General features: G+C 37.2%; 1 protein-coding gene across 20 annotated transcripts in view; it reads left to right on the plus strand.

The window, feature by feature from the left end:
* lrrfip2 (leucine rich repeat (in FLII) interacting protein 2) overlaps window positions 1-12,628 on the plus strand; it is a 52,385-nt gene that overhangs the window by 19,658 nt on the left and 20,099 nt on the right. For 12 of the 20 annotated variants that reach the window (XM_046864361.1, XM_046864351.1, XM_046864399.1 and 9 more), the window contains 7 exons: window positions 1,938-2,033; window positions 2,647-2,691; window positions 3,409-3,456; window positions 5,350-5,406; window positions 9,261-9,332; window positions 9,452-9,565; window positions 10,061-10,105. In XM_046864361.1, the coding sequence (XP_046720317.1) occupies window positions 1,938-2,033; window positions 2,647-2,691; window positions 3,409-3,456; window positions 5,350-5,406; window positions 9,261-9,332; window positions 9,452-9,565; window positions 10,061-10,105 (477 nt within the window). The remainder of the gene's footprint in view (window positions 1-1,937; window positions 2,034-2,646; window positions 2,692-3,408; window positions 3,457-5,349; window positions 5,407-9,260; window positions 9,333-9,451; window positions 9,566-10,060; window positions 10,106-12,628) is intronic. The other 8 variants (XM_046864460.1, XM_046864470.1, XM_046864488.1 and 5 more) reach the window with 2 other exon arrangements.

Consider the following 12,628-nt stretch of genomic DNA (forward strand, 5'->3'; position numbering starts at 1 on the left):
TTTGTGCTCATTTATTCACAAGGCTGTTAGTAAAGTCAGGTACTGAGGTAGCTGAGGTGAGGAGGCCTGGGGTTCAGTCAGTGTTCACTTCATCACAAAGGTGTTTAATAGGGTTGAGAGCCTATAGCAGACCACTCAAGATCCTGTGCTTTGTGCACATGTGAATTGTAATGCTGGAAATATTTTGGTCTCCTAGTTCAAGTTAAGGGAAATTTAATGATACATGTTTCCAAAGACATTCTGTACAATTGTGTGCCTCCAACTTGGTGCTAACAGTTGAAGAAGAACCCAATACGACTGTAAAATTCAGGGATCAACATGCTTGGGTCTGTATAGTGTATATTAGACTTTTGTGTATACAGCCTTTATAAAATAGTCTGCTGTCTGCGATTTATTTAAATTAATACTTATTGCCATAACATCTGCATTGACTTTTAAATGTTTTGCTGCTTAGGAATTAATGGATTAAATTCCTGTATCTTTTTTTACAGTTTTCCACTTTCTTCCCCTCTAATTATTCTGTATGATTAAAATCTGAAAGGTTTAACATGTTAATCTGTTTTTCAATAATGTGCAACACTTTCTATTATAGTGTGACATAATGTAATTATTGTACTACATATATAGTCTTTCAGTAAACTTTTTTAATTAATATTTTAAATAGCCTATATTTTTCCTATTCTTTTTTTTTTTTTTTTTTTTTGCACCCACGTTACCTCAAAATAGTCATTGAATTCTACATGAGAACTGCACCCATCCCCCAGAATTATTAGCATTAATCAAAACAACATTCTAGTTTCCAGATATCAAGCATTTTAGGCAGTAATGTAATGGTGTAATAAAAATTTGTGTGAGGTTATTGTGATAAAGCACTACATCGTTACATTTCATGCTTGATATTTGGAGCAAACAAAAAAGGACTTATAAAAATATTTTTTGTTGATAAATGTTCCCAGGTTCTCTCTTTTTCAGTTTGCAGGTTGGTTTAAGTCAGCAAATGGGGATGGCCATGTTGCCAGCTTGATTCTGTGGTTATTGAATAATTTTGTGTGGCATTAGATGTTTTGTGCATGTTTTGGATTGTCTTTCAGACAGATCTTACCACAATGCAGTGTGCAAAAGATTTATTTAAACAAAATTGCCTGTTGTGGCATGCAAATTATGTATTACAAAAACAGTTTATAGTCTTATATGTTAGCTTCATTTATTTACCAGTTGGTTATCAGTATCTTAGTCTTAACATGCATTTACTGTAGTGATGGTGGCATTCAACTGAATATTTGATTTGTGTTTTGTAAGCATTGTCAAAGATTTGTTGTAATATTTGGTATGAGACAGATAAGGTTGCAAGTTGCGACACAAAACTTAGAAAAAAATTAATAGCTGCATTTGAATTTCCGTATTATATGTTGGGACGCTGCCAGGATGTACACTTCTAATGCCTTGTAAAATGCCTTACTCTTGGCCAGCGGTTGACAGAGTTCAGTTGTCTTTGTGTTAGAACGTCTGTTTTATTCTGTGTTTTTGGTGCAGCCAAAAGAAGAAGAAGAAAACACTAGGCTAGGCCATGTCTCGACTAAACATATTTTCAAGATAAGATGGGGTCATCAGAACGCATCTCCATTATAACTTGGGGACTACCTGTATTATAATTTCTGGAATGAAATGACCTGTATCGCATATTGCAAATGTTTCAATTCCTGATTTTGGTTTGCTCTGGGAATTAGGGGGCATGTAAAGTTGAGTATGTTTTTGGATATTCAAGGAATCTAGATATTCACTGTTCAAATCATAGTGTTGTTTTTGTTCATATTGCACAACCCTATATTTTTTATATATATATATATTGCTTTTTCTTTTGTAGAGTTTTTTTTTTTTTTTTTTTACTAATTTGTACCTTTTGATTTGATTGCTTTTTTGATATATCTTTATCATAGACAGGATTGTATTATGACCAAAGGAAATACAGCAGTCTAAAGAGCTCCAAACCACCTCCTCTTCCCACGTCCTCTATCTATACCCATCAGCCCCGGGTTTGTCTTTCTTTCTTTTTGCATACAAATTATTTTGAGGTCACACATAGTAGTTTTCTACATAAATGTTGGTAAAGTAAACAGCCAAAAAAAGTCAGTGTTTGGTGGGACAACACTTTGACTTTATAAATGCATAAAATTATTTAAGCATTTGTCTTGCATTATCTGCCACTGTCGGAGGTGATTTTTTTAAGTTGGCAAGTAATGTGGCATGTAATTCTCGACAGCTTTAATGCTTTTGTCTGTTATTTTTATATTGTTTTTACTTTATTTCTAAAAAACTAAATCAAATTCATAGGAATGCATTTATTGATAGACTTCAAAGCGTTTATGCAAGTCACTCTGGGTAAGGATATCTGCCCAATGCAAATGGAAATTTTTAAAAAGTGGTTTGCTACTTTGTGTTACATTCTAGACTGACATACAATTTTTTTATTTTTTTTTTAAATCAATAATTTTTCTTTTTATTGTATCGTGAAAATCTGAAACATTTTTACAGACCTAATAATATACACACTATAAAATAAATATCTAGGACTAAATTAGTATAAAAAGATTCCAAAACCCATGTTTTATTCCTAACCTTTATAAACCACTTCCCTACCCATTCCAGGCTTCCAGCACTACCTCCACAGGTCTGATGCGTAGCTACAGTGCGGTCAGTCTATTTATTAAATGCTTTTGCATGTAGAATTATATCTAATTTCTAATGTGCTGCTGTATATTTTTAACACTATTGTAGGATATGTTGTTTCTGTCCAACCCTCTGCCACAAAAGAATCCAAATGGGTGTATTATTTCTAATAAATGTTTCTACTAGAGATGATTATTGCTGTAAAGCTGCTTTGGGGCAATATCAATTGTTAAAAGTGGTTTATTTATTAAAACTGAATTGAATTGAATCAAATAGACATATGCACATTATCAGCCAAGTATGGATCAATTAGATTAGTTTTACTGTTTGAAAAGAAATCTATTCTTTAGAATAGAAAATAATAACTCATTTTATTAGCTGTAACACATGTACAGTATTTGAGGGGAAAAGTCTGTCTTTTAAATCAAAAATTGCAATAATTTGAGGCAGACATATACTTATAATTCTATGACGGAATGTTGTGTTTCAGAAAAAGAATAATTTAATAATAATTTGTTTTATATACACATTTATTTTATTTTATTTATTTATTTCTATATAAATACTGGTCACATACTAAAGGGATTTTTCCACATGCAGTAAAAATAGTGTGCATGCTTTCATTTACAAAACCGATTTTAGAAAACAGAGGCAATGTACAAGAAAACAGGAATGCATAAATGTACAAAAAACCAGAGGCATGCATAAATGTAAAAAAATCAAACCACTTTTTGTCCCTAGGCCTCAATATGTGATGCCGGTCTCTATGGACCTTATGGTTCCAGAGCTGTAAGTGTTGCAAATACCAGTTTCAAATTCAGTAGGAGGTATGGGTCAGTGAAGTGTAACAGACTATAGCTGGTTAATACCAGAATTTGACCAGTAAATGTTGTTTTACACATTGCACTTAAGTGTGATAAAATTAGATAAAATTAAATGAAATTAAATATGATAAAATTAAATATTAGACATATTAAAAATAGGATTAATCTATTAATTATATGTACATCATGGTCTGCCGGTCTTTTGTTTGATGAGGGATTGATGCTCTGGGTGCCTTAAAGGTCGACCTATTATGCCGACATGCATACAGAAACAAACCAGCTACATGATTCAATTAAAGAATTAAACATTCTTCTCACCCAGCCATAAGTGATATACACTCACTTCTTAAATTGAATATTTTCTCTTGTCCAGTCATATACAGTGGAACCCACTTATCTCGACCTCGGTTAACTCGACAACCCTATTAAGTCGACGTTTTTGAAGTGGAACCACCAAATTCTCGCTTTGTCTTAGCATTTTTTATTGGTTATGTCAACTTTTTTATGTCGCCGAACCCTGATATCTCGAGCACAAGGGGGGAAAAAATTGCCATTTAACGCCAGTTATCTTGGTGCAGCCGCAGAAGAACTCGCGAACAAAAAATCAAGCCTTACAGATGCTACAGGTGTTGTATTGTATACTGGTGAATCTCTGCTGTTAGTTAGTGCACATATGCCTTTTGTTGTTAAATGTTATGCGATGAACGGGAGGCGAAAGCCGCGCTTGGTAGCAGCGCGGCGCGGAACGTGGGATGAGCAGCAAAAGCATAGAATGAACACCGGCAGGATCGGGGGGGAATCCGCGATGCGCTTTGGGAAGAAAAGCCCAGCCGTGCCGGTGGGAAGGCACGTACCGGGATACGGATGAGCGATAACAACGACCGCCGTGAACCAACATATACCAACAATAACGGACGGTGAGAGTGTAGAAGTTTAAATAGGAGCTGGTGATGATGCTAAACGAGCACCATATGTGCGCGATTGAAGCCGGGAGCTTCAGAGAAAGCGGCCGGGAAAGCACCTGCCATGCCGAAGGGGGCGACGAAGGGGGCGTGGCAGGTGGATTCCTGACAGATAAACATGTACTGTATGTACATTTCTATAGCATGCCTTCATCAAACAAATCGCAGCAACGCTGTTGTGTAAAAAAAAAACACTCCAAAAACATGTGCATGTACATTCTCAATTATTAACGCACATCATGTACATAAAGAAATTTCAAGCACGTTAATATACTTCGCCATTTTGATTTCCGTTTATCTCGATCATCGGTTATCTCGATGCTTTTTGGCAACCCCCTAGGACATCGACATAACCGGGTTCCACTGTATTTCTTTACTACATTCCAGAGTTTCCTCTTTCTACTGGTAGTCACTGTACATTAATGTGGTTGTCCTTGCTTATAGCAGATGTTTCTGATCACCTTAATTGAGACATTGAGGATCATGTTGAGTTCACAGTCATATTCCCAAATATACAACTTTTCTGCTTTTTTTCAGTTAGACCAGGTTTATATGTGGTAACATTTTGGATAAAAAAAAATACATTCACAAAATTGTAAACAATTATAATTACAGTTTTATTAACAGCGATGTTATAAAGTAATATTTTTTTGCATTAGGTTATCTTGTTCTCATTTGTTTGCAAAGTTCATTGGTATGGTATAGTACTTATTTTAGTTACAGTTAATTGAATATTAACTTTGTGATATTGTAATTTTTATAAAGCCAAAGTTTTGCCAAGGTGGCTTATCTTTTTTATATAAAAACAACCTGAATGTGTTGTAAATTTTAGATTATTTAAACCTTCTAAAGTAAGGCACTATAGGTCAATCTGAATGGGATGCTTGTATTCACAGACATCTGAATACAGCTGGTGCTCTTCTGGTGCTAGTTCTACCCGCAGTAGTCCAATGGTAAGCACTTTGTACTGCATGCCAAACCAGCATGTAGCTATCTGTTAAGAACAGCTCCAACATGTGGCATTTTTTTAATTAGTTTCATTAACTGACAAATAACTGTAGCTTAGCCAAGATTCTTATAGGGTTCATAGAATGCCAAAAGTGCAGTGTCCTCACGTAATTTTGTTGATATTAACACATTGACTTACTGAGTGCAAACTTTTATATACTTTTAAAACTTTTAGTAAAAATAAAGTTTTCGTTTTGGAATATGTGCAGTTGCAAAGTATGTGCATTAACTAATAAATACACTTCTACACAGAGCTGTTACACAGACTGTTTCTACGTTTGCTTGAAAATATCTGCATTTCTCAAAGCACCCTTAGGATTTCAGTGTGTGACCATTGTTGCTATGATTAGTTTATTGTAATTTACACAAAAAGCACTACATTTATTTATATATATATATATATATATATATATATATATATATATATATATATATATATATATATATATATAAGGACACACCTTCTCATTCAAAGAGTTTTCTTTATTTTCATGACTATGAAAATTGTAGAGTCACACTGAAGGCATCAAAACTATGAATCAACACGTGGAATTATATACATAACAAAAAAGTGTGAAACAACTGAAAATATGTCATATTGTAGGTTCTTCAATGTAGCCACCTTTTGCTTTGATTACTGCTTTGCACACTCTTGGCATTCTCTTGATGAGCTTCAAGAGGTAGTCACCTGAAATGGTTTTCACTTCACAGGTGTGCCCTGTCAGGTTTAATAAGTGTGATTTCTTGCCTTATAAATGGGGTTGGGACCATCAGTTGTGTTGTGCAGAAGTCAGGTGGATACACAGCTGATAGTCCTACTGAATAGACTGTTAGAATTTGTATTATGGCAAGAAAAAAGCAGCTAAGTACAGAAAAACAAGTGGCCATCATTACTTTAAGAAATGAAGGTCAGTCAGTCCGAAAAATTGGGAAAACTTTGAAAGTGTCCCCAAGTGCAGTCACAAAACCATCAAGCGCTACAAAGAAACTGGCTCACATGCGGACCGCCCCAGGAAAGGAAGACCAAGAGTCACTATGCTGCGGAGGATAAGTTCATCCGAGTCACCAGCCTCAGAAATCGCAGGTTAACAGCAGCTCAGATTAGAGACCAGGTCAATGGCACACAGAGTTCTAGCAGCAGACACATCTCTACAACAACTGTTAAGAGGAGACTGTGTGAATCAGGCCTTCATGGTAGAATATCTGCTAGGAACCACATAAGACCAGTGGAAATCTGTGCTTTGGTCTGATGAGTCCAAATTTGAGATCTTTGGTTCCAACCACCGTGTCTTTGTGCGACGCAGAAAAGGTGAACGGATGGACTCTACATGCCTGGTTCCCACCGTGAAGCATGGAGGAGGAGGTGTGATGGTGTGGGGGTGCTTTGCTGGTGACACTGTTGGGGATTTATTCAAAATTGAAGGAATACTGAACCAGCATGGCTACCACAGCATCTTGCAGCGGCATGCTATTCCATCCGGTTTGCGTTTAGTTGGACCATCATTTATTTTTCAACAGGACAATGACCCCAAACACACCTCCAGGCTGTGTAAGGGCTATTTGACCAAAAAGGAGAGTGATGGGGTGCTGCGCCAGATGACCTGGCCTCCACAGTCACCGGACCTGACCCCAATCGAGATGGTTTGGGGTGAGCTGGACCGCAGAGTGAAGGCAAAAGGGCCAACAAGTGCTAAGCATCTCTGGGAACTCCTTCAAGACTGTTGGAAGACCATTTCAGGTGACTACCTCTTAAAGCTCATCAAGAGAATGCCAAGAGTGTGCAAAGCAGTAATCAAAGCAAAAGGTGGCTACTTTGAAGAACCTACAATATGACATATTTTCAGTTGTTTCACACTTTTTTGTTATGTATATAATTCCACATGTGTTAATTTATAGTTTTGATGCCTTTAGTGTGAATCTACAATTTTCATAGTCATGAAAATAAAGAAAACTCTTTGAATGAGAAGGTGTGTCCAAACTTTTGATCTGTACTGTATGTGTGTGTGTGTGTGTGTGTGTGTGTGTGTGTATATATATATATATATATATATATATATATATATATATATATATATATATATATATACACAGTGCCCTCCACAATTATTGGCACCCCTGTTTAAGATGTGGTCGTGGACTTCTAAAAATTCTCCTTTTTTTTTTAAACAACATAGAACCCAAATGCAAAAAAAGAGAAAAATCCAACCTTTTATTTAAGTACATTACTTTGGTGGTAAAAAAAATCACACATTTAGGAAAAAAAAAAAAACTTGAAATCATGTGTGCCACAATTATTGGCACCCTGATGTTAATACTTTGTACAACCTCCTTTTGCCAACAAGACAGCACTTAATCTCCTCCTATAACATTTCACAAGATTGGAGAACACAGAGAGGATTTTGACCATTCTTCTTTGCACAATCTTTCTAGATCATCCAGTGTCCTGGGTCCTCTCTTATGCACTCTTCTCTTTAGCCCCACAGGTTTTCGATTGGGTTGAGGTCTGGGGACTGAGATGGCCATGGGAGGACCTTGAGTTTGTGACTGCTGAACCACTTTTGTGTAGATTTTGCCACATGTTTTGGATCATTATCCTGCTGAAAGACCCAATGACGACCCATCTTCAGCTTTCTGGCAGAGGCCATCAGGTTTTTATTTAAAATATCCTGGTACTTCAAAGCGTTCATAATGCCATGCACCCTAACAAGGTTCCCAGGGCCTTTGGAAGAGAAACAGGCCCACAGCATCACAGATCCTCCACCATACTTCACGGTGGGCATGAGGTGCTTTTCGGCATACTCATCTTTTGTTTTACGCCAGACCCACTTAGAGTGTTTGTTGCCAAAAAGCTCAATCTTAGTCTCATCTGACCAAAGCACACGATCCCAGTTGAAGTCCCAGTACCGCTTAGCAAACTCCAGGCGTTTCGTTTGTGAGTGTTAGTGAGAAAAGGCTTTTTCCTTGCATGCCTCCCAAACAGCTTGTTGGCATGTAGAGAGCGTCTGATGGTTGTTTTGGAGACTCTGTGACCCCAAGATGCCACTCTTTGATGCAATTCTGTGACGGTGAGCTTGGGAAATTTTTTTACTTCTCTTACCATCCTCCTCACTGTGCGTTGTGGCAAGATAAACTTGGGACCTCTTCCAGCCTTGTTTGTCACTGTTCCAGTTGTTTTAAACTTCTTAATGATTCCTCTGACTGTAGATACCGGCAAGTTAAGGCAAGTGGCTATTTTCTTGTAGCCATTGCCTGACTTATGAAGGTCGACACACATCTGCCTTACTTGAATGGTGTGTTCTCTTGTCTTTGCCATGTTGACAAATGGGTAAGAGAATTAGGCCTCTGTGTCACGTCATATTTATACCCCAGGAAACAGGAAATCATGAATTACTAATTAAAAGTCCCTAGATACCCTGACCAACCTTAGCAACTACAGAAAATATATATAAAAAAAAACAATTAAATTTTTCAGAGGAATTGTTAGGGGTGCCAATAATTGTGGGACACATGATTTCAAGTTTTTTTTTTTCTAAATGTATGATTTTTTACCACCAAAGTTATGTACTTAAATGAAAGGTTGGATTTTTCTCTTTTTTTGCATTTGGGTTCTATGTTGTTTTAAAAAAGGAGAATTTTTAGAAGTCCACGACCACATCTTAAACAGGGGTGCCAATAATTGTGGAGGGCACTGTGTGTGTGTGTGTGTATATATATATATATATATATATATATATATATATATATATATATATATATATATATATTTATCTATTTATCTATTTATCTATTTATCTAAAAGTCCTCTTCTGATGACGATTCTGCCAGCACTTCTTCTCAGGATCACATCAAACGTGAAAGGAGAGATAGTGTGGTGAGCTAACTATGCCTCCAGACCCAGTTCTAAGAACTTGACAAACTTGCTACATATATTTTTGGGTTTGTTTTGTTTTGGTTTTCTGTTCCTGCTCATTTACACTTTCTACATTATAGTCCTCTCAAATGTCTGACATGAGTGAGACTGCTGCCGACTATTTCAGCCGTTCAAACCGCAAAGGTAGCATTGTTTCTGACCTCGATGATCTGAGCATCCCGGATCTGGACCTTGTAAGTTGCGGCACAGTGACCTGCTGCATGTACTCATTAATGTGTGTATCTTTCTAACAAAAGAGTGTTCATCATTTGAAAAAATTGTCTTTCTTTATTTTTGTGTGTGATAGTATATGCACAGTTTGGATTTCACAATAATTGTTTATGAATATAAATACAGTAATTGGTATAGAACATGCCAACTGTCTGTTTCTTATCGCATGTTGCCCCTGCACTAAAGATAATTATATATAACCTGTGTGAGGTGACTCTAAATAAAGTGTCTTAATTGCTTTGGGCAGCAGAGACAAACAAGTCTTCTTTTTTCTGTTGTATATTGGGAAAGCATAATGTTTATGTGCTATAAATGTTGGAATGGTGTTGTGATGCCTATTACACAATCCCCAACCAAAACCTAATTAACTTTTCTCTTCTTGTGTATAGGTTGAAAGGACCAGCCATTTAATAGTCAAATTCTTCAGAATGTTTCTAATTAGTTTTTCTTTCTTCTAGTTGGATGAAAAATGTGACAAGCAGTACTCCGACCCCTTCAGTCGGGTGAGTATATAAACAGTGATGTGGTTCATGTGTGTCTCTGTGATCAGGAGGCCTCTGTATGAAAATTCATGGAAGGCACTAAAGCTACATTTAATGTGCATAATTCAAAGGATCTTTAGGGCTTCTGTAGGACATAACTTGTGAAAGTTATACCTGTGGAGGTTAATAATGGTGTTAAATAGTTAGCTGAAGTCTATGAATAGCATTTGTACGTAGGTGTCCTTTTTTGTCAAAATATGAGTGTGAAGGCCAACTGATGTGTGGTGGAGATGACTGTCTGTAGATCAAGTTAATCAATATGCAAACTGCAGAAGGCCCTGTGAGTGGGGGCAGAAGGATTTGGTGTGTCTCATGCAAGCCTTTCAAAGCACTTAATGATGATGATGATTTCTGGTTCAGCAGCTTTCCATGGGTTGACCCTGAATGGAATTTTCCTAATATAAAGTAGTGTGAAAAAGTGTTTGCCCCTAATTTAAATATTAGTAAAAAAAAACACAAGTGAACACAACATGCAGTTTTGAAGATTTTTATTATTGAGCAAAATCTGAAACTACATGGCCCTGTGTGAAAAAGTGTTTGGGCCAACCTTAGCAACAACAACTTGCAATCAAGCGTTTGCAATAACTTGCAATGATTCTGTTACAGCACTGTGGAACAATATTTGATCCACTTATCTATGCAGCATTGTTGTAATTCAGCCACATTGGATGGTTTTCAAGCATGAACCGCCTTTTTTAAGGTCATGCCACAGCATCTCACTAGGATTCAGGTCAGGGCCACTCCAAAGTCTTCATTTTGTTTTTCTCCAGCCATTCAGAGGTGGACTTGCTGGTGTGTTTTGGCTCATTGTCCTGCTGCAGAACCCAAGTTTCCCAAGCAGTCATGAACAGATGGCTGGACATTCTCCTTCAGAATTTTTTGATAAACAGCTGATTTCAATTCAATTAATTTTTATTTGTATAGCACTTTTAACAATGAACATTATCTCAAATCAGCTTTACACAGATAATGTGGTGATTAAAATTGAATATGTTCTTTATAAGTAAGTTTGTCCCTGATGAGCAAGCCAGTGGCGACTGTGGCAAGGAAAAACTCCCAGCGATGGCATAAGGAAACCTTGAGAGGAACCGGACTCAAGAGGGAACCCATCCTCATCTGGGTTGCACCGAATGTCCATTTATAGCAGATATACAATGTTGTGGGGTACAGTGATGATAATCAGAAGTGTAAAGTAGTCCTGAGTGAATGTAGCAGACTGTTGACATTAACTACAGTCCAATCCATCATCAAAGCACCCGTTCTTACTCCCGAATTTCATGGAACCATCCAAGGCGTTGATGAGAAACCGTCCCAAGCTGCACAGAGTGGCCTCCAGTGGAAGAGAACACTATCTCTGGATAGTGTCTGAGTCCCGAACACTGATTGGAAGGCTGTTCCATAACTGTGGGGCGTTATAAGAGAAAGATCTGCCCCCTGCTGTAGTCTTCATTATTTGAGGAAACAACAGATAGCCAGCACCTTTTGATCTAATAGGCGTGGAGGAGCATATTGGTAAAGAAGTTCACTTAGATACTGCGGTGCGAGACTGTTAAGTGCTTTATACGTCAGTATTAGTAATAATCAATGTGAGATTTGATTGGGAGCCAGTGTAGACTGATTAAAACCGGAGTTATGTGGTCATATTTCCTAGATCTAGTGAGGACCCTTGCTGCTGCATTCTGAACTATCTAAAGCTTATTTATGCACTAACTCGAACACCCAGACAGTAAAGCATTACAGTAGACTAATCTAGAAGTAACAAAAGCATGAACTAGTTTTTCTGCATCCTGTAACGACATCATATTTCTAATTTTAGCAATATTTCTAAGGTGAAAGAAGGCGATCCTTATAATATTATTCATGCGAGCCTCAAAGGAAAGACTAGGGTCAATAATAACACCAAGGTCTTTGACAGCCGTAAATGCTGAAACAGAAACATTATCCAGAGATGCTACATAATTGAAAAGTTTGCTTCTAGCTGCTTGTGGTCCTAGTAAAAGTACTTCCGTCTTATCTAAGTTGAGCAGAAGAAAGTTATCAAGCATCCACTGTCTAATGTCCTTTACACACTCCTCAACATTGTTAAGCTGATCTCTCTCATCTGGCTTTGCTGAAATATACAACTGTGTATCATCAGCAAAGCAATGGAAGCGAATACCATGTTTATGTATAATTTCACCAAGAGGCAGCATATATAAAGAGAAAAGCAATGGGCCTAAGACAGGTCCTTGAGGAACACCAAACTTTACCCCAGAGAGTTTGGAGAACTCACCATTTACATCAACAAACTGATAGCGATCAGTCAAATAAGACCTGAGCCAAGAGAGAGCTGTTCCCTTTATAGCAGTATAGTGTGATCAATGGTGTCAAAAGCTGACGCCATTTACGTTCTAATTTCCGAGTGGTCTGTTTTAAGGTGCGCAAATGATCATTATACCACTGTGCTAATTTTTTCTCCCTGATCATTTTGGAGGGGAGCGACAT

This window comes from Silurus meridionalis, chromosome 2 (assembly GCF_014805685.1).
Source record: "Silurus meridionalis isolate SWU-2019-XX chromosome 2, ASM1480568v1, whole genome shotgun sequence".
NCBI lineage: Eukaryota > Metazoa > Chordata > Actinopteri > Siluriformes > Siluridae > Silurus > Silurus meridionalis.